Raw genomic sequence first — 24057 nt, 5'->3', positions numbered from 1 at the left:
AATATCTTCTTTTGTTTTCTATTAGTAAGTATTTGAATTCATTGCTCAAACAGTGGTCTATGGATTGAGAGTCAAGTCATATAGATTCTACTGATCATAACTTTTTTCATCTAGATCAAAAGTATCTCACTATGCCTTGTATTATATCATACTTTTAGTTGTAAATATCATATATGTAGAGTTTGATACTGTTAAGGATTTTGTTTTACATTTATGCATTTGTTTTGCAAGACTTCTGATCTGAAATCATGTGTTGAAACAGATATTGTTATATGTTAGGATGGTCATTTCATTTTTTTTCTTTTTTGCCAAATAACCACACGCACTCTATACTCATCCTTCACTTCAGCTTTATCATTGTTCTTATTTTAGTGTACTTTGTCTGAAATCTTTTGTCATACATCCTGTGACCTCTTCAGTGACTCTACATCCCACATATCTCCTCCTGTTCTCTTTAGTCCATTCTGTCTTTGTATGGTGTGTATCCTTATCTGCACATGCGTTTGCATCATTATCTGTGTGTGTGTGTGTGCATGTGTTTTGTATGTGTTTTGTGTGTGTGTGTGTGTGTTTTGTGTGTGTGTATATGGGTTCACTTACTATACTGTTTGTACTCATGTCCTTTATTTAGTTTTTTTTTTCATTTATTTACCTATTCATTTCTCTATTTTTTTTTCTCATTCTGTCTTAAGTATGTGTATGCATGTCTTTTGTGTGTGTGTATATGGCTTTATGTATTATACTATTTGTATCTGTCTTTTTTTCTCATCCTGTCTTTGATTGTCATGTTGCATAATGTGGTGGGGGTTGTTATTGTTCCAGTCATGTTTTTTGTTGAGGCTTGGTCTGTCAACTGCTATGTGTGTGGCCTCTGTAATCTCAGTGACATGACTCTTCTATGTGTTAATAATATCTTAACATCTATTTTATTAACTGAGTCTTTATGTTGTAATTGAGCATGTTGGTAGAGCACTGATGTGCTTTTCTCTTCTTTGAGCTCCTACCAGTAAACATCTATCCACTCTCCTATACTACATGCTGTCTTCCTAATGTATGTTGTCTTGTTTCTGCACTGTATCTCAGTATGCTATAGACTACATTCCTAATCTTACAGTTAACTTGTGGGTTCATCCTACATATTATACAGTTGTTCTCTGTCAATGGAAACCTTTTAACTGGATATGTTCTATTTTTATGGGGGATTTTATAGGGGTCCCTGGCCTTTCTAGTAGTTTAATCTGTAGATTTACCTTATCTCATTTTTTCCTAAAAAGGTATGCTAGTTTGCTGCCAAACATGACACTCTGGTATTTTTGGTTGTCCTACCATGAGTTGGCTTTATCTATCTTCTTCTTGGTCCTTTCATTGCTATTCTAGGATTTATCCCTGTATAGCAGGCAAATTTCATTTTCATCTTTCTCTATGATGGCCTTGTACTTAGCCCTGGCTCCATTGTAGACTCTAACCCTGTCCCTTTGACAGTTGCCAAAGATCTGCATGCAGTGAATAAAGTGTTGTATGAGTCTAATTTCGTTGGGTCACACATGCAAGACACATGTCTCATCACTCTTACCAAGTCTGCTATAAAGATTTTCAGCTTGGCGTTGTCTGCAAAGCTGCATTCTTGTGAACCAGGTATTTCGAGGCCATGAGTTTGGCATAGTGGCAATGAAGTATCTGGACCTTATTATTCTTAGTTTCCAACTATAGTATGTAGGATGAACTCAGCTGGTTAACTGTTAGATTAAGAATGCAGGCTATAGCATACAGTGTACTGAAGGATGGTGCAGAAACAGGATGACAACAACATACATTGGGAAGACAGCACATAACTTAGGTTAGTGGATTGGTGAATGTTGGTGGGAGCTCAAAGAGGAGAAAAGCTCATCAGTGCTCTACCAACATGCTCAATTAGAATGTAGATGTTAAGGTATTACCAATACATAGAATAGATATGACACTTAGACAGATAACAGAGGCCACACACATAGTAGTTGATAGATTGAGCCTCAACATAAATGGACCAATAACACCACCACACTATTCAATAACCACCACAAATGGAATAATAACTACTGTCACACTATGCAACATGGCAGCTAAAGACAAAATGAGAAAAAAGGACACAGATACAAACAATATAATACATAAGAACCCCCCCCACACACACACATACACGCACACACACACACACACACACAAGGCACACATATTCATACTTAAGATGGAATGAGAAAAATAGAGAGATGAATAAGTAAATAAAGGAAGAAAAAAGACTAAATTAAGGACACAGATTTGCTGAATCCAGATTGATTTGAAGCTAGACTACAAAGAAGTTATAATTATGTCCAGCAGTAGAGCATTAATGAAAGGGAACAGGAATATTCTGTGCTTATAAAGATTCTATGAGCAAACTGGTTGTTCAGTATTCTTCTCCGCCATCTCCCTCCAAAAGGAAAGGAATATTCTGAGAAACTGAAATGTAATCTGATACTATTTATTAGAAGAAGACATAACTTGCCTCTAATACTGTATTGTCCAGAAATAATTAATTTTATTTTATTTTCAGATTGACTCAAAATATCGGTACTTTTTCAGCTTGGTAAGTTTTAAATTACTCTTTTGTACAAATTTAAATGACATTTGAACCCCCACTCTCTCTCTCTATTTGTCATTCTACTTCTGTCTTCATCTTTCAGTCTGTCTCTCTATTTCTTTCATTTACACATGCACATGTGTGTGCATGCACACACACATACATTTATTTATGTAGCACAGAACCAAGGAAACTGGTGATGTGCATCATCAAGTGTCATGCTTATTAGTAAAAGTTAATATTCTGTTGGGAGTAGAGTTTTTTTTTTTTATGTTTCGGACAAAGCCTTTCTTTAGGATTTGAGATACAAGAAAAAACAAAAAGAAAAGAAAGCTGGAAGTCGCAAGAGAGAGAAATATAAGAGAAGCAGAAAGAAAGAAAAGGCAAGGAAAAGAGAGACAAATTAAAGTGCAAGAGAAAGATGAAGAGAAAGATGAAGAGAAAGATGAAGAGAAACATTGTTAGAACGAAGTGGAGAGAAAATTAGAAAGGCGAGCTAAAGGATAAAGTAGTAGTCATTATACTAAGAAGAGTGCAGAAGTGAAATGAGAACTGCTTAATTAGACCAAATGAAACCAATCAGTGCTGTGTTCCTTAGGCTGAATGTGGCACTTTTTTTTCTCTTTTTGTTTTTTTAATTTCTTTGTCTTTTAGTATATGAATCCATAGTGTGTAGAAATGCTGGACACTGATAAATGGTTAATGAATTGGCCCCTTGAGTTGAAGTGACTGGCCTGGGATACATAGTAGAATACAATGAATGTGCTTGTGAAAGCCAACTGCAAAGTGACAGCCTGTTTCATTAATATAAAGAGTACCACAAAATTGACAATTGATACTGTAGATGATCTTGGTAGATGTGTTGTGGAAGCATTTCCTATGAAGTTATATAATGTAACTTGGGGCTGGTGATAGTTCTGACACTAATGATATAGAGCTAAGTGTTGCACTGCAGTAAATGTAATTAGATGTGCTGGGTGTTGTGTGGCTAAGGACCGAGAGCTTCTAAGGGGTTGTGAAGATTCTTAACTTTCTTAAAGGCAAGGAGAGATGATAGGGAAAAGATGAGTGATTGGGTCAAAGAGTAGGATGTGGAAGTTGTGGGTGAGTGTTTCAATGAGAAGATGGATGCGGTGAAGGAAAGTAGAGTCAGGTCAGATGAAGGAAAATAGAGTCAGGTCAGATGAAGGAAAGTAGAGTCAGGTCAGATGAAGGAAAATAGAGTCAGGTCAGATGAAGGAAAGTAGAGTCAGGTCAGATGAAGGAAAGTAGAGTCAGGTCAGATGAAGGAAAGTAGAGTCAGGTCAGATGAAGGAAAATAGAGTCAGGTCAGTAAGTGTGCACAGAAAGAGTAGGAGAATAGTGGCACAGTTTATGGTCTGGTCCCAGTTGAGTACAGGATTCATCACTTATCAAGGGTACTCCTCACTTAAGGAAGAAATGTCACATTTTTTGGAACTGAATCGATGCTACAAATTCAACAAAGATGGAAGAATTAGGAGAAAGGTATAGCAGGTCTGGTGTATTTGGGGTGAGGCACAAGACCCAAGCCACCTCATGTTGCACTGTATAGTCATTTTGATCCTTGATAAATAGCAAACAATCCATGAAGCAAGTAGAGTATATGTGTATATATATATATATTAATAGGACTTGAGTGTATATTTAAAGATATAAAAGAAACATTAGACAAAACAACAACTTAGATTAGTTGTATTTGCTGTGACTCAAGAAGGTCTGAGTATGTTTTTTCTAATATGTTTATCAAATTAAGAATTGATTAAAAATTTGTAATGCTACCTGAAAAATAAGTATGACGTCAAAAAAAAAGACAAAGTAAATTGGAGATAAAAAAATAAGAGGGTAAGATGTTTATGATAAATAGAAAGTGTACAGAAATGCGAGAAATATATTTATGAAAAAAGTAAGGAAGAGCAGTGATAGAAATGATAGTAGGGACTAGGGTACAGAAAGGCTCAACAGGCTGACTTTGGGAAAGAGCGAGTTGACACGAAAAGGTACCGCCTCTCTGTGAGCTGGAAAATAGGAGACTGCTGTATCCCCATATACCCACCATTTATATCACTGAGAGAGAGAGAGAGAGAGAGAGAGAGAGAGAGAGAGAGAGAGAGAGACAAAGAGAGAAAGAGAGAGAGCATACAATATCTAAAGCAAGCTAAATTAAGTTAAAGGCAGCAAGGTCACGAAGGAGACAACTCAGTAAACTCAGGAGTTGACAATGAGGTGATCAGAGCAACAGCATACAATTTTAGAAAGGCATTTGATGATAAGGACCCAAATATTCTCACTGATACTGCTGGAGTACCACCATCCAATACTGCTGAGACATTTATTCCATCTTTAGTATTTGATGGAGGAGAAAGTTTGATAACAAACAGACAAAGAAGTCTGGTGCAGGCTCCTGCCTAGCCGGCTCCTGCCAAGCCGGCTCCTGCCAAGCCGGCTCCTGCCTAGCCGGCTCCTGCCAAGCCGGCTCCTGCCTAGCCGGCTCCTGCCAAGCCGGCTCCTGCCAAGCCGGCTCCTGCCAAGCCGGCTCCTGCCAAGCCGGCTCCTGCCTAGCCGGCTCCTGTCAAACTGTCCAACCCATACCAGCATGGAAGGTGAACACTGTAACAACTAAACTTCAATTCCTTACAGTGTTGTAACTTGCCTAGTTTTCCAACATTGATGAAATAACATAGCTTCTGACATATCATCCCATGGTCTACTTGCAAAGTCTAAGTATATACATCTACATTTGACCAGTTCAGAATGCACTTCAAAATATGGTTGTAGATGATGGGAGTACTGAAATGTATTTTATATGTGAGGTGCCAATATATAATCTTCTAACACTGTTTCTCTGATAGAAAGGATTTAATAAATAAATGTATGTCCTTTTATTCAAATATTTTTTTAGTTGTATTTCAAATGGAAAACTGATGATAACCTCCATACCTAACTAAACAACTGAGCTTTGATCTCCATCATTCATTATTACATATTTTTATTATTGTACAGTTTCCTTTAGAGTGTAATGTTATATGTGTCTATATGTTACATATTTAATTAAATCACAACTATTATCATAATATTCATATTTAACTACGTAAACTCCTCCGCTTGCGAAGACCTGTTGAGGCAAGTGAAATCGAAATCGAACTAAATTCGATGACTTGCACCCATGCCAATGTTGTCTCCTTCATTGGACACTAAACTCGGCTTGCGAAGACCTGTTGGGGCAAGCGAAAGTAAAATCGTGATGGCACCTGTGCCCCGGCAAGATCGTTGCCAGTGCTGCTGGGCTGGCTCCGGTGCAGGTGGCATGTAAAATACACCATTTTGAGCATGGTTGTTGCCAGTACCACCTGACTGGCTTTCGTGCCGGTGGCACTTAAAAGCACCCACTACACTCTCGGAGTGGTTGGCGTTAAGAAGGGCATCCAGCTGTAGAAACTCTGCTAAACCAGATTGGAAGGGCATCCAGCTGCAGAAACTCTGCTAAATCAGATTGTAGCCATCTGGTTCACCAGTCCTCAGTCAAATCAGCCAACCCATGCTAGCATGGAAAGCAGACGTTAAACGATGATGATGATGATGATGATGATGATGATGATGATGATGATGATGTAAATCCACATTGTACAGATATAAATTTACCCAGTTACGTAATTCTCATTCTAATCTTACTGATCCTACTGATTAAAACTTAGCAATTGAGAAGGTAATTGGTTGAATGTTTGTAAGTTTATTAGAGTCATTCATTGTGTACTGTATTTTCTGGTATCAGTTTTAATAATGCATAAAAGAATCACACTTTCTTCTTCATTTCAAATATGCTTATGAAGCCATTTTCATCACTTCCTTATTTCTTTGAGGGATATCAGAAATACATTTGCTTTAATATATATTTCAATAACTTTTCACTCAATTTGTCTGTAATTGATTAATTATATTATCTGTGATTGAAATTTCCACAAAAGCAGTATTAATTAACACAATTTTTGAAGTCAGATATTAATGTATAGAAGTCTAATGCGTAATTATATTTTCTTTATTTTGTTACATTTCATTATCTTCATGTCTGTTTTCCTGTTTTGCCATATTTTAACTGAAATATAAAAGAAAAATTGCTATTTTAGGTATGGAAGGTGTATATTAAATGGTATTTAATTACCTCAGTTAATAAGAAATGTTGTTATTGTTTATCTTTTCTTTTGGAAATTATTTCAACAGTGGAACAGGAAGAGAATTACATAATAATAAATGATAAATGACAAAATAAATAATATTTCAGATCAGCTTCACAGGGGCTTGTAAAACAAAATCTGAAGTGTATTTTATCTCTAAAATTAAATTACCCCTGTATCAATCACAAAATATTGGTTCCCTAAATATAAATTTATGCTCTGCAAATTTGATAAATGCCAATATCCAAGGGCATATATATATATATATATATATATATATATATATATATATATATATTAATAAAGAAACCCATGAATTCCATTTATTATATATATATATATATGCCCTTAGATACTGGCGTTTATTAGATTTGCTTAGCATAAATTTACAGTTAGGAAACCAATATTTTGTGATTGAAACCGGGGTAATTTAATTTTAGAGATAAAAATACACTTCTGATTTATCTGCTGTTTTACAAGCCTCTATGAAGCTGATCTGAAATATGATATATTCTGTTATTTCTTATTTATTATAATATTATTCTACTGCATATACTTGACAAATACTGTGGAATTCCTGAGGTAGATCCAGTGGCATTTATATCAATACCGTGGATGATAGCAGGTTGCCATAGACAACGAGTGTGCTTTAATCAGCATACTACCAGGTGTACACCCAAGCTTTAATTAGCTACTTGTATGTATATGTATATATATATATATATATATATATATATATATATATATATATATATATATATATAGCGTTATATATATGGTGTTAGGAAGGGCAACCAGCTGTAGAAACTCTGCCAAATCAGATTGGAGCCTGGTGTAGCCATCTGGTTCACCAGTCCTCAGTCAAATCTTTCAACCTATGCTAGCAGGAAAAGCGGATGTTAAACGATGATGATGATGATGATGATGATGATATATATATATATATATATATATATATATATATATATATATATATATTATATATATATATATATATATATATATATATATATATATATATATATATATATATATATATATACAGGGTGTGGACAGTATTTGAGGACGTGTATTTTTAGTCATTATTCTGTTTGACTAGCTTTTATTGAACTTCTATCTCAGAAAATAACAATGACAGGCCCTATGCTCACTAATTAAATGTAAAGGCATGTTGGGATTGTGGCTTTGAAGGCTAAGCTTGGTGATTTAGAAACTTCTCATTTTCTGAAAGTTACATAATCTTTTGTACACAAAATCTGGTGTGAGTTAGAGAAGGAAGATGGAAGCATATTAGCTGTATCAGAATGTACAAAACATTCCAAATGTTCTGATTCCTTCAGGACGTTAAGCCAAACCAGCACAGGGACCCAGTCAGGTGGCTCTGGCAGCGACCCATGTATGAATAGTGCTTATTGTGTGCCACCAGCACTGGTATTGGTCACAACTACAATTTCCATTTGATTGTGATGTGATTTGATTTTGATTTTGATCTTGGTTTACTTGACTCAATATGTCTCCTCAAGCATGGTATACATGTTTATTAATATAAAATGACATAGAAATAGAATATATTCCATATATCAGCTTAATATAACAATCCCTCCTTCCAAGTGCAATTGGGATTTACAAAACAAAATTAGGATCAAGTCAAATTTGACAGGAAAGGAGGTGTAGTCAGAAGGGTCAGCTATATTGCATTGTTGATACCTTTTTCATTGAATTGTAAATAAAACTAAAACAAGAATTCAAGGTGAATTGAACTGAAAATGTAGTGGGAGAAAATTAAATGCTTAAATTTGATGATTTCTTATTTTCACCGCACTTTAGATTAGTTAAGCCTAATTAAGTACATTCAATCAAAAAAAATTCATTTATTAAGTATTTTCTTAAGTGCTAGATGCTTCTGCTTGGTTAACAAGTGCTGTGAAGACTATGAATTTTAAGTTCAATTTGTGAAGGAAGTTGCATATTCAAATTACATTAACATAATACTTTATCAGTACCAGGCAAAATAAAATTTTCTCTGATCCAACTATATCGACTGTTTGCATTGATATTTGAAGCACAAATTAAAAAAAAAAACATAACTTAGCAGAGTTTATCAATTTTTATCTCAGAACAGTTTTACTCTAGTTTAACTGTATTTTTAATGTGAATACTAGCAACATAGACATTTTAATTTAATGATAACAAGATTTATGATTTGAAATGGTAATATCTTTTTAAATCATTTAAACTAGAAATTTAAAGAAATCAGTAAAAGCTACAAAATTACAAACAGAAAAGAAAATATAGTTTCTAAGGTACATATATGTGTCTGTGTCTATGTATATCTATTTATATAATTCAATCTATCAGGTTTGAATATCTAGTCAGTTTATTTTGGAATTATAGTAATGATATTGAAATTAAAGATTACTGGAAATCTTTCAATTGTGAAACAAATTTACTTCTTTATTAATGTTAATTATGCTGAATTAAGAGTAAATTAGCTGTCTGAGCATGAAACTAGAAACAAATTATGTTCATTAAGATAATTTAAAAACATATCTTATGAATGAAAATATTCTCAGGTTAACACTTCTTTGATATGAAAACTATTTTAAAGTTTTGTCAATGATAGTCCAACACATTTTAAATATCCTCAATACAAATAATCTGAAATGCAATGCCCAGTTAATTGTAATTGGTTAATAAAATCAGTCTTGCATAACTTACACATAATTACCTGCTGCAAATATTAGATAAGCACCTTTAGAAATCTTTTACTTGTTTCCCAGACCCCAGTCAAACTGTCCAACCCATGCTAGCGTGGAAAACGGACGTTAAACGATGATGATGATGATGGTTTCTCTATGAAAGCATGTAAATCAGCATCAGTATGATTTTTAATTTGATGGCATGAAATTTTACATAATGCTATTGTTATAATTTTTCTAATTTCAGTAGAAATACAGTTATACCATTTTATAGGAAGTCTGCACCCTTAGAAAATGTATATTAAAGAGTTTATGTTGAAGATACTTTATATTAATGTATATATTTTTCATTTTCGCTTTCTTTTATTCAGATAGCAGAAGTATTGAATTTGGAGACAGAATTTATTGAGAATTGTGTTGTTGCTGATGAAAAGGTATTTTCTTATTTTGATGTCAGACACACAACTAATATATTTGTAATTTCATTGAATCAAGCATTAACTATTACTCACAACTCAAATCCTATTCCCATCAAAGTGTAATCCATCAGAAGTCAAGTTGGCAGCCAAATTCAATCCTATCAGAATATGTTTGGTAATTTAGTCTGCTCAATAGCCTGAGCTGTTTGGCTGCCAGCTCTGCTCAGTAATCTAGCAAACTCAACACCTTAATCTGTTCAGTGACCTATTCTGCTTAGCAACTTAATCAGTTCAGCAAGTGACTCTGCTTAACCACCATATTTGTTCAGCAAGTGAGTGACTGGCAACGTATTCTGCTTGATAATCTATTCTGACCAGCAATTTACTCTGTCTAGTAACCTTGTCTGATCAATGAGTCAGACCAATATTTAAATCTGATCAGTTACTAATTACATGAACTGATAGACTGCGCAAGTATTATTAGAATTGCATTAGCAAAGACAGATTGGCATCAGTTTTGTCCTAATATCACATCATTCACTTGAGAAAGGCATGAACATTACACATCTTCAGCTGTATTTCCTGTTAAAATAACAGAAGGTTATAATGAAAATTATTAACTATTATGAATTATTTATTCAATGCAAGTTTGATCAATTTTCATTTTAACATACATGAGGAAGTACAGGCTAGGATAATATATACAGTATCAAAGAGACATCTTATTGTATATGTTGAGTTCAAATCTGGTTAGGATTAACAAAATAAACTTATTTTATTCAACTAATTAAACCTCCTTAAGATACTAATTTTATAAGAACAAAATTTGTGGCTACTAGATGAAGGCATGTAAACCAATACTTCAGCATAATTTTAAACTTTGATTCTATAAAGTTGTGCATACCGTTATTGCTTATCATTATTATTTTTATACAGACATTATGAACAGGTACTATTTTTACTACATGTCTATCCCATTAGAAAATGTACATAAAAAATATTATGTTGATATTAATGTTAAAAAAAAAAAAGGAAAGCATAGGAAAAGAAATAATGAAAGACAATTATTCTGAGCACAATACAAAGAAACAACCAGAATATCTATCTGCATAGTCAGCTTCATTAGCACTATTGTTATCATTAGCAGAGTCATCCTTAATACTTTCATAACTTTAGTTTATATAGCAACAGTTGTTTCAGTTCAAGTAATAATCGACCTCTAAAATCAATCAAGAGGCATCAAGATAGAATGCTTACTTTTACCTACATTTTTGAAATGCAGTGGTAGACAGATTTTGTTTAATGATAAAAAAGATTTGTTATTTTTAATTATGTTAATAGGAATACATAGCTAGGATTTAATTGACACGCAATGCTAAATAGCTTTCAAGGATAATAATTTACTTGGTTTTAAAAATAATTACTCTATCCTTCTTGTGTTTAGAGATCATTTGTAACGTCTCAAAGAACATCAAGATGTCTTCTTTTAATTGTCTCTGTCTGACTTATGATAGAAACATCAAAATAAAAGCATATAGGTATGCTTCCACCTTCCCTCAATATGAAATCTATGAAAATGGGAAAGAATGTGTTTGAAATGAACTTCAAATATTCCATAATTTGAAACCATATGTATTTTAAAATACTATCACGAAATATCATTTAATGTCCATTTTCCATACTGGCATGAGTTGGATGGCTTGACAGGAACTGGTAAGGTCAGGGGGCTGCACCAGGTTCTACAGTCTGTTTTGGTTGATGATTACAGTTGGATGCCCTTCCTAATGCCAACCACTTTAGTGAGTGTACTGGGTACTTTCTACATGGCACCATCACCAGTGTATTTTATGTGGCACCAGCACCTAATCATTTGTAAAAGAAATTGTGGTTATGTTATGCAAATGTTGAATAATGAATAATTATAACAAGCTGAGGAGAAAACATTATCTTCAACAATATTAATAGCACCTAACATTTTTATATACATAATGTACAGTTTGTTGCATACATGTTATGTATGTAAATTAATAAGTAATGAAATTGTAAACAGATAAGAGCTGAGATATCACATATAGGCATAAGATATAGCCTGCAGTTACAACAAGAATAATTTCTGAGAGATAAAGCTGAAGAATAAAAAATATTTTTTTATACATAGGTTTAACGACACACAGCATTTAGCTGCAGTAAGAAAAGTCCCTACAGAGAGCAGAAATCCAGGGCTTTTATAAACTTGCTAAAATGTTCTTAAGTTAAACTTTTCTCTTGGTCTGTCAACACTTATCAAAAACTGATACCAAAGATGATTGACTGATAAAAATATCAGTAAATATCATACAGAGTTTAGGAATACAGCTAAATTTAAATATGGTCAACATTACCAAATATAGTAATATTACTTGTCAGTAGTATTGATTTTTAAATTTAAATATTTCAGATTTGAGTTGGAAAAGGGCTGTCTGCTACAAGACATTAATTGTTGTATAGTTTTGAATAGGACTCAATTTAATGACTGAAACCGGTGGAAGGCAAAAAATAAAGCTGCCTATGGAATTTCCATTTAAGTAAATTTCACTACAAATATTTCTCCTTGGAAATATTGAAAGGAATTTCCACATTGAACCCAAAACAAATAAAACAAATATCAATATACTTAGCAACAGTAAAGGAGTGAACTGGCGGAATTGTTAGCACACCAGGGAAAATGCTTAGGGGCATTTCGTCTGTCTTCCCATTTTGAGTTCAAATTCTGCCGAGGTTGGCTTTGCCTTTCATCCTTTTGAGGTTAATAGAATTTAGTATTAGTTGAGTACTGGGATTGATGCAATCAACTTAACCCCTCCCCCCGAAATTGCTGGTCATGTGCCAAAATTTGAAATCAATATACTTAGCAACTGTAAATAAGAGATAAGGAGATGATAGTTCATATTACCTTATAATTATATATGTGAAGGTGCACAGCTCAGTGGTTAAAGTGTTGGGCTCACAACCATGAGGTAGTGAGTTTGATTCCTGGACCAGGCTCTGTGTTGAGCTCTTCTTGAGCAAGACGCTTTATTTCATGTTGTTCCAGTTGACTCTGCTGTAGAAATGAGCTGCAACATCACTGGTGCCAAGCTATATCAGCCTTTGCCTTTCCCTTGGATAACATCAATGGCATGGAGACGGAAGGCTGGTATGCTTGGGTAACAAGTGATCTTCCATACATAATCTTTCCTGGACTTGTTTCTCAGAGGGTAACTTTCTAGGGGCAATCCCATGGTCATTCATGACTAAACAGGGTCTTTTACACTTTATAAATATATATTTACATTTTAATGTTTTTTTTTGTAAACCACAATCCTAAATGTTTCGTACTTTGCTGTAGATATTTTTTCTTCTTTCTTTAACTGTTTAACTTCACATTTTTTCCTTTCTATCATCTCACATTCATCTCTATTCTATTCTATTTCCTCCACTTTTTATAATTTCTTCCTTTCATTTTCGTAAAAGAATAGTATAGAAAATAAATAAACTACACGTGACTAATGCAAAACCATTGAGGTGTAAAATAACAATTTAAACTAATGTGATTTTAGACAAATGATTTCTATCATAACAATGATATGATAGACAATATTTAGTTAAAATATCATTGGTTTGAAAGTTAAGCTTGGCTATACCAATACTGAGGGTTTTTTGTTTATTGGTTTAACAACTCTTTTAAAATTGGTTTTGGTAAACCTCTTATTAATTCTGCTAATTGTAACCAACTTTTTTTAATTTTTGCATTCTTACATTTCATGCTGAAAGGTTGACTCGCTGGAGGAAAACTATTTTATTTCTTGGGTGTTGCTAATTATTTGAGATTATAATTTATTTGATATCAAGTAATGCCATTGTATGCAATTACATGTTCACTGATAATACTCTTCCTTCTTAAACATTTGGCCAAACTGCACCTTTGTGTGTGTGTGTGTGTGTGTGTGTGCATGTCCATGTGTGCATGTCCATGTGTGTTTATCACATCAAAGAATGAACTGACACTTATGATATATCAAAACCCTTCTTATCAATGCACCACAAGAATGTAAACTTGATAGCAAGCTACAAATAACCAATGTAATTTACTGATTCAACAGTAAAAGTGGAAGTTGTAAATTTCATGGTTCTAACATATACCTGTATTTGGTGGCTGTCTCTTCCTTGCAGAGCTTGACCTCTTCTTGTACTGATAATTGCTTTTTTCATAGTGTGGGATCTTAAATGACTTTTGAGCTCCAAGTGTGTTTGAAGAGCTGATCTTCAAATACTGCAGCAATGTCTCATTTCAGCACTGGCTTCCATTTTCTGCTTGTTTATTGTGAATGTTCAAGTGCTGCTTCAATCCTGTACATTATCTGCAGGTTTATTTTGACAAAAATGACATTGAAACTGGTCATCTGAAATGAAGTTCCAACAGTTCGTGTTTGCCTTACCTGCTTGGGTTCACTGGTGCAGTCTTATACCAACATGAGATATGCGTACTTTTGTGCATAAGAACATTTTAAAGAAACAATAAGAAACACTCAAAACGATATTAATATTAATCTCATTTTTATGAACTGTTCTTTTCATTTCAGTATGCTTAACTCTATCAAGTTCACTAATTTAACTAATTTAAGGCATTTCAAATTTGATTTCAAAGTATATTTGTATCTTTACTTTAGCTTACTATTTTCACTCTTTCCCAGTATAAGCTCACCATGAAGCATTTTTTGTTGGGTACACTCATCATCCATATGGATGAGATGGCCTGTTCATTGTAGTTGATTCTTGATAAACATAACTGAGAATGATGTGGTCTTAGCTTCAGCAAGAAAACTCAGTACCAGGAATTGGTGAGAACTAGCTTATACTGAGTATGTGGCAGAGGAATTTCTGATGAAAGCTTTCCAACATTTTTACATGACACTTGCATATTATTCAAGTTTCAGAAGAATACACCAGTGCAGAGTGAACAAATAAGGCATATTCCATGATCTTAGTATCAGTTTTGATATGGAGCTGTGACTAGATTCTAGGCTTTTGCTGCCTTTTCAATATGCAAGGTGATTTCTGCATCTAGGTTTCCAGATATTCAGAAGAAGTCTCCACTTTAAGCACTGTACTCTTAACCAGTATCTGAGGTGCATTGAATTGTTCTCCAGGGGTAGATTGATGCATTACAACAGTTTTAATTTTTTTTCCAATGAATTGTGAGGCCAAATATATCACATGAAAAATCGAATGTACTAATTAGGCTTCAAAAATTACATCCAATTTTATTTTATATTCCTTACTTTTATATACTTTAATATACTATGATATTATTGTTACTTCATTTTTTATTTTCATTTTATGTCATTATTTTATAACTCTGATACAATATCAGGTCCCTCATACATACATAAGTCATATATATGTATGATTTGTGTATATATGTATGTATGTACATATATATATATATATTTATACATACAAATATGTATGTGTGTGTATGTGTATGTGTGTGTGTGTGTGTGTGTGTGTGTGTGTGTGTGTGTGCAAATACATAACAAACAAAAATCAATATCAATGTTACCTCAAATATTAATTTTGCACACACACAAGCATATATAAACACGTGTATGTGTGTGTACATTTGTGTGCATGTATAGGAGGGAGTGCTGAAAAGTTCTTGGCTTTTGGGTAAAAAAAAATAAAGGAGGATCAGTTATGATTTTATTCAACATATTCCTCTCTCAGATTCAAACACTTATTGTAACAGTCCTTCAGTTTTTCTAAGCCCTGTAAAAAAAACTTGGAAGATTGGGCCTCCAGTCAGGCCTTTGCAGTACCCTTAAAGCCAGGACATTTTCAGCACCCCCTTGTATGTGTTTGTATATAGGATTGTTCCTCTAAAATACAATGATATTGCTTTAATTCTCTTTTCTAGTTTCATTTGATAAAAAGTTTTCTTGCACCCAAAGGGAACAAAAAACTGTTATTCTTCTACCAAGACCAACCCAAGGTAAGTACTAAGTGAAAATTTATTTACCATATTTACCTGTGTATAAGTCACACTATTTTATACTTGATTTTAGCTACCAAAAACTGTGATGCAACTTATACATGGGGCAAAGCTAAAACTTTGGTTGTATGCATCCTACTTTCCTGCTAATCAGGTTATTTATGATCATTACTACCTTGTGCCATGTTCAGTTGAACTACAAACAACTTATTTTATTCCACTTAAATTTTATTAGATTAATACCCATGTATTTTTGATAACACAAATCGCATCTTATAAATCATTTATCTTATCAATTGTCATTATATAATATTGAGACAACTAACGTTGCTTGAGATGTCAGAGTTCCAATGAATGAAGAGCTTCAGGTGCTACTATTTTGAATAAATTACTGTTGATATCAATGTATGAAAATGGTTACTGGCAAAATTGGTCTTTGAATTATGCTGAATATTCTAATAATTAGCTGTGATAACTTTCTCAATTCAACAACTAGTTCTATAAAGGAGAAAGTTTTCTTTGGGTGATAGCTTTGTCATAATGGCTATTGTTGGTGTTGAGAGAAAAGGTTCTTCATGCAATGCAAATTTCAAGCTCCAGGTCTGAGTTGAATGGTGACAGAGCTGATGAAAGGGCATTTACAGTTTCAGAACTGCTTGTAAGAGATTGGTGAAAACAAAAGGAAGTTACACTAAAAATGCCTAAAAGAGCAGGCAAAAGGAAACAAACCCACCATCCAGAGACTGAGAAACAAAAAATAAAATGGATAAAAAGCTGAAGGAACTGAAGGAGTACTGGTTTCATCATGGCTTTACTGCAGATTTGTCCAGATGCCTGCCCAGATTAACACAGATTCTTCATTCAAGGCTTTGTATGGATTTATGAAAAGAAATGGACTCAGTCACTGACAGAAAACAAAGATATGTCAGACACTGCCTCGTGACTTAGATATTTACCTTCCACATGTTTTCCCTCAAGTAAAGAAAACAATCTGATTTTGAAGTTAGCCAGATAAGTAATATTGTTGAAATGCCTTTGCACTTTAATCTACCTGCAACTGCCCAGAGGAAAGAAGACTATACTAGTATGCAAAAAAAGGCCTCAAAAGGACCTATTTCACAGTATTGCTTGGATGTATGGCTATTTGGTACTAAGCTAAACCCAATACCGATATTTAATAAGGAAATCACTGCAAATGTGAAAAAGTTAGCAACTGGAGTAGGAGTGCATTGTCATCCCAATGGGTGGATGGATGAAGACAGCATGGAAATCTAGTTAGCTAAAATGTGGAATGCGAAACCTGATACATTTCTAAAGAGGAAAGTTCTACTTCTATGGGGCCATTTCTGTGCTCACAAGGCGGAGAAGGTGGTTTTACATCCTTGTTACAGCCCTTGGATGTGGTGTTGAACAAACTATGTAAAGATAGAGTATCAGAAATGGACGATGTTGATGGCTCCAGATGAGCAACAATTGACAGAGGCAAGCAAACTCAAGGATGCAAGTTCAAAGGTGAAGAGTGCCTGGGATGTTATTCCATGTAATATGGTCAATAAAAATTGTTCTCTCAATACAAGAATATTTAACAAGATGGAAGGAACAGAGAATAATTGTCTTTGGGAGTACAACGAAGACCAAGATGGTGACCAACTGACATTTCTACTCCATACTGGGAGATGAGGAAATTACAGAGAAGGACTTGAATAAACATTTTGGTCACAGCGATGAAGATATCAGTTTTGAAGAATTTTAATTGGTTTTAATTGATTTTAATATATGATATGGTTATTTGAAATTGATATTTTCTTGATTTTAATTTGAGTTTTAATGTAGTTTTACTTGACTCAGAATTATTGAATTTTATTTGATATTCAATTTTTATATTTTGTTGTGCATTTCCTTGTTTTCTAGTTGTAGCTTGCATAGCAATTTTATTTCCTTGTTTTCCATTTTACAAACAATATTATTGTTTGTAATTAAGTTTGTATGTCAATAAATGTGTTTTAACATGGCTGTTTATTTTGTTGACACATGAAAGGTTAATTATTATCATCAGTTATAATTGCAAGTTTGAATATGAAAAGAAAAGAAATCTGTGCCAAAGATTTAGCAGTAAATTAAGGGTGTGACACATGTAAATATGGTAGTTATTCTTCAGTATTCAATTTACAGATACTATTGTCAATATCAAATATAAAGTTTATATTTATTCTAGACTGGAATTCATTTCTGGGGTTATGTCTATGATTAGTATAATAATATATTTGTTTACTAAGCAGTTCAAATAAATATCATCATCATCATCATCGTTTAACGTCCGCTTTCCATGCTAGCATGGGTTGGACGATTTTACATATTTACTTAAAGATTTTCTCATCACTATTTTGGTAAGTATGGTGATTTCCTGATGAGGTGATAAGCCTAGAACATGTTCAAATTGTAGTTTGTATTTTCCAAAATAATTAAGAGAATATTAGTTGTAAGCTAATATTTGTTTTGTCTCACTGCTTAATTATTTCTAATTAGTTTTCCTAATGCTTCTGCATTAATTAGTTGAATACTTGAAAGAGTATGGATGACTGTTTTAATAGGGTACTGGATAACCATTTGAGAAGTTGACAATCCATATTCTGTCACTGCACTCTTGTTTGTGGTAATTTGAACTCTTCATTTCAAATTACCCTATCCATGTAGCTGTCAATAAGTATAATGTTAGGCAGAACTAGTTTTTGCATTATAAAATTTTTTTTTTTTTGTATGCAATGCTGAATTCTGTATTAGCTTTGCGATTGTGGCTAATATGCATTAAATAAAAATAAAACCTGAATAGTAGCATGAAGATAGTAGGAATTATATCAATAGATTGGCCCTGTTGTTAGAATCAGGAGTATAGGAGAAAAGAATTAATAGATTAAATATATTTGAATTAGTCCTGTAAGTTTGTTTCATTGATCCCTTCTCATAAATGCGTTAATAAATCTACCTAAATTTATAGAATTGATTTATTTAATCAAACTGTTTCTGATGCATATAAAATACCTCCTTTTCATATTCAGAAAATATAAGTTTAACTTTTTATAAACAAAAGCGTATTTTCAATTGTGAAGTAATTCAGAGCCATTTCTAATATGGATTTATATGATTCATTTTGGAAAGTATGGAGTAATAAAAATTTAGTTATTGAATTGGCAAAATATTTAGCACTATCTTCTACTTTTAATCTTGACATATTGACTGGAGGAAAATAGTTTTGATATTTAAAAGCTAAGGTGATGTGCTGAGTTCCTAGCAAAGGCAAATACCTCTTGACATGCTAGTTGACCTAACTACAAATATGTAACATGAAGCAGTAAGCTCATGCTCAAGGTGGTGATGGTTTCTCAGTAAATGTTAAGTCTTTCATTGAATTCAAATGCTCCCATTAATAAAACCTGTTTCTATTTAGTATAGAAAATATCTTCTAAGTGCTTTGAAACGAAGAGTAAGTTCAAAATACATTTTACGCTATGATTCTCAGAGACGGTCATAAAAATAGATCTTGGTCCTATACAACAACTCAGACTTGTCTTTTCTTTACCAATTCTAGAAATTGACTGAACAACAGGAATGTCAAGCAAACAAGTGAGCCTCCTTGTCATCAATCATCCACAAAAGATAGCAGTAAAATCTTCCTCTAACAACCTGCCATCTAAAAAAATTATTTACAGTATATAATGTAGGCTTTGATATACAATGGCAAAAAAAAATATAATAATAATGGGAGGGTAAGGCTGAGGCACATTTGGTCATATGTTTGCTGGATCAGGTTTATTCAAAGACCAAACAACAAAAACTAAAAGAAAGGAATGAGAAATTTCCATTGGCAAAATCATTTGTACATTTTGTTTCTAATTTTCAAAGATCATACAGACAAAACATTGCAGGACTGTGAAAAATAACAACATAGAAAAATGGTTGTCAAAATGAAAATAACACTGTTGATACTTATATGCAGCAGGTCTGGGATTGTCAATGGATGTCATAGGAGGAGAGACAGAGAGGGAAAGAGGTGGGGGTCATGAAATATAATTAGAGTCTTTGCATCCGAAAAATGTAAATTGTATTGAGATGTAGCTATCATTTGCATTGCTTTTCAGACGGATATGCCAGGAGACAAAACTGCTGGTGGTAAAGGTGCAAAGCAGTTTTTTATGGCTACAGCAACTGAAGAGGTTTGGCTCAATTTCAATTTCGTTTTATCTTGCAAATTCCTTAAAATGTAATCTCTACATCAGGCTTGGACAACCTTTTTTGAGAAACAGGCTGCATGAGACATGCCTCATCATCAGGTGGATGGTACTGCTAAAAAAGGGAAGGTAATGTTTCATTAGGTGTGCCATTCAGAAACTCCTGCAGGCTTCAGGTTACCCATGGCCGCCTTATGAGCTTTAGTACTATGGTACAATATCTAATCTACTATGGTACAATATCTAATCTACTAAAGGCAGTTGTTTTATGAGAGAAAAATTTAAGTGACATAGCAAAGAACCTGTGTCTACATTTTCATAGTTAGGCTAAATGTATGTTTACAAAAACCATACACTTGTAGGGTTACTGAAGATTATTTATGCACACACACATGTATGTGTGCATATGTATGTATACATTATTTAAGGAATTGGAAACTATCTCATTGAAAATTGGACATATTGCAAGAGCCAGAGATATCCCTTAACAAGAAAACTGACTTTCTATTGCTGCAGGCAAGGCTCTCTACTGGTTAACATTAAACTAAAAAATTTTATCCTACATATACCAACTGCCTACAACTGTACATGTGTACATGAGATCTGAACTATTTTTCTGCTTCAAAAACGTACTAATTCCCAATTTTTTTTTGGTTGCTAGTATCTTCCATAAACTTTTACAGATACTTCTATAAACCTTCTATAATCTTTCACAATCTTACATAGATAGAAAATGGGTGTAGAAGATAAATTTTTTACCTTTTGGGTCTAGAATTTCTTTTGGTTGAAAAAAAAAAAAAGGAAAGAAAAAAAATGACAATGAAAATTGCTTTTGTCAAAATTCATCAGCAGGTAAGCCAAAAACCATCTTGATCCAAATTTTAACAACAGTAATGTTTTGCATATTATTTTTTCTGAAACTCATTTTTTTCTCACATTTTTCTCCCTAAATTCCTTATTTTTCAGGTGTGGAGTGATTGAATTATAATATGGTTTTATTTTCATTTGTACTTTTTTATATACATTTCAACTAGGTATGCTCTATAAGTATCATGCTTAGACAGCATCAACTGCAACCAGATATTCTCAATTCTTGACTGATAGTCACTTCAAAATTCTTCAAGTTGAATTTCATATCTATTCTAGTAGAAGCTGTATGAAAACCTTTCTGTTCACCATCGGTGTTATAGAAAATAATTTGATAATCAGCTACAAGTTGTATATCTGAGGTTGAATATTTCCAAAAGACATCTTGCTTTCTTGGGAAATGGTGTAGAAGCTGAACCAAGAAACTGATATCCATCTTTCAGTTGTTCTGTGACAATCAAAAACACCATTGCACATGTTTTTTCGACCTCACAAACTACTACACAGAGATCAATAATTTTAGCAGTGCATGTTTTAGATATGTCTTTTACAGACGGTGTTGATTGCATGATTTCTTTGTACGACAAGAATTGAAGATGGTGATGATACTGAAGCTATTTTTCCATTACTGCTTCTCAGCAGTAATGGAATATTTTCCATTCTTTCTTCAAATGTGATCTTTATTAACTCAAAAAGTTCTGCTGTTTCTTGTCATTCAATGAGATGAGTGCATCCTTAGCATGACAGTTATGTCTCCATAATTTTATCATTAATTTCATTTCTTATTAAGAGGATGTATACTTATCCATCCATTGTTATTCAAGGACTATCAGCATGATTTACAGGTTCGCAAGAGTAAAATTGCACTCCCATTACTTAATTAATTATCTCTTCAATTTAAGGCAGGTGAGCTGGCAGAATCATTAGCATGCCAGGTGAAATGCTTAGTGATATTTCGCCTGTCTTTATGTTCTGAGTTCAAAGTCCACCAAGGTCGGCTTTGCCTTTCATCCTTTTGAGGTTGATAAATTAACTACCAGTTGCATACTGGAGTCAATATAATCGACTGGCCCCCTCCCCCAAAATTTTGGGCTTGTTTCTAGAGTACAAAAGAATTAACTGTTCAATTTGTTTTTCTTGTAAAGTTTTCTGATCCTCTCTATGAATAATTGATGAATCTTTGTTGTGAGAGATATAAGAAATTTTAATGACAATTTCAATAAAACTATGTCATTTCTAATATTTTATGACTTAAATTATTTTTTTAAAAATATCATAACAACTACAAGGTGACTGAATTTTATCAAAGGTCTTTCAACATTTATATATTCAGTGAACATTACATTGATAGTCAAACGACAACTTCTAACAACTTTGAATACAACTTCTACAATATGAAATTTCACTTGTAGAATTCTGAAGTGAATACCAGCAAAGAAGAGATAGAATGTAGTTGTAGTGAGTTGTCAGGGCATGATAGTTTAAGTGTATTCCTAGTTAAAATGTATATAAAATATTTAAAAAGATACAATTAAAAATAAAACCATAAAAATCTTCCCACACCATCCCCACCACCTTCAAAAGGAATTTAGGGGAAAAATGGATGTCATAGGAGGAGAGATAGAGTGGGAGAGAGATGGTGGGTAATCAGGAAATGTAATTAGAATCTTTGTATCTGAAAAATGTAAATTGTATTGAGACATACTGAAATATCATTTGCACTGTTTTTCAGACGGAAATACCAGGAGACAAAACTGGTGCTGGTGGTAAAGGTGCAAAACAGTTTTTGATAACAACAGGAAATGATGAGGTTTGGTTTAATTTCAGTTTTGTTTTATCTTGCAAATTATTTAGAATGTAACCTCTACATCAAACTTGAGCAACCTTTCTTGAGAAGCAGGCTGCATAAGACATGCAAATAGAGAGAATATGCAGAACCCTTGCTCTTGCCATAACATTCAACACTTCCTCAATAAATTTTACTGTATCACCTGAGGATTTTATTTATCTGCACCTTTGATGAAATCATATTCTCTGCATTGTAATGCTTCCTGCTACATTTTTACACATCAATCACAATACTTTCTTCACCAGTTTTCTTTCCAGCTTATCAATATTTACATTTGAATACAACAATGTAACCTTTCAATGCTTTAGTATTTCCACTTAAATCTGAAAGATTTTCTTAATTTATGTAGTATTAAATTCCCAGAAAGGTACTCTGCATTCACTTCACTTTGTCAATTGACAGTGGGGAAGAAATTATTATGCAATGTCCTCCATCCCCACCCAAACACCAAAAACTAAAAAAGGTAAAAGAACTCATTCTTTACACTCAAACAATCAAGTTAATGCATTCTTTGACAGTATCATCTTTGACAGGGAAAAAGGGAAACCATCCCACCGTTTAAATGGGAATAAATATTACCTCCCAATGAATGAAAATTGAGCTTTGCACATCAACCAATAAACAATCAAAGGAGCTGTAAAAACAGTGTTACTCAAAAGAAGACAACTGAGTGATCAAAAGTGTTTTTCTCACTTTTGTGAAACTTTAAGTAATGTAATTCTGAGTCAGTTTATTAACACAATATAGATATGTATGTATATATATATATCGTTGAAAGCACCGGTTCTCGTCCGATCACCAAAGTTAACCAACATCGAGCTTAGTTAGTACTTAGATGAGTGACCGCTTGGGAAACCTAGGTGCTGTAAGCATCCAATTTTAAATGGCGGTGCCCAAGCATGACCACAGCTCATGAGCTGAAACCAGATAAAATGAAAATGAATATATAGGAGTTACGACGCAAAAACGTATATATTTAAATGATATATTTTGGTGATGATTTTTTGAGTTAGCTTACCAATTATTTTTGTTGGTAGTTAATTTATAATATATTGAAATATATATATATATATATATATATATATATATATATATACTAGGTTGAGGAAAAAGTTTGTGTGCCGTGTTAAAATAATGATTTTTTTATGCAAGAAATTATAAAAAAACAACAAAAACTATTCTTCAAAATAAAGACCATCAT

At 33.2% G+C, this 24057-nt stretch overlaps 1 protein-coding gene across 1 annotated transcript in view; it reads left to right on the top strand.

Annotated features, from left to right (window-relative positions):
* Positions 1-24057, top strand: part of LOC106871452 (dynein axonemal heavy chain 5) — a 330351-nt gene that overhangs the window by 36727 nt on the left and 269567 nt on the right. The window contains exons 4-8 of the mRNA XM_089358345.1: positions 2570-2602; positions 9857-9919; positions 15840-15914; positions 20051-20125; positions 22740-22817. Coding sequence (XP_089214471.1) covers positions 2570-2602; positions 9857-9919; positions 15840-15914; positions 20051-20125; positions 22740-22817 — 324 coding nt within the window. The remainder of the gene's footprint in view (positions 1-2569; positions 2603-9856; positions 9920-15839; positions 15915-20050; positions 20126-22739; positions 22818-24057) is intronic.

Source organism: Octopus bimaculoides, chromosome 10 (assembly GCF_046866305.1).
Source record: "Octopus bimaculoides isolate indiv1 chromosome 10, ASM4686630v1, whole genome shotgun sequence".
Classification (NCBI taxonomy): Eukaryota; Metazoa; Mollusca; class Cephalopoda; order Octopoda; family Octopodidae; genus Octopus; species Octopus bimaculoides.
The sequence above is the reverse complement of the archived record's forward strand: the minus strand, read 5'-3'. Positions and strand labels throughout refer to the sequence as shown.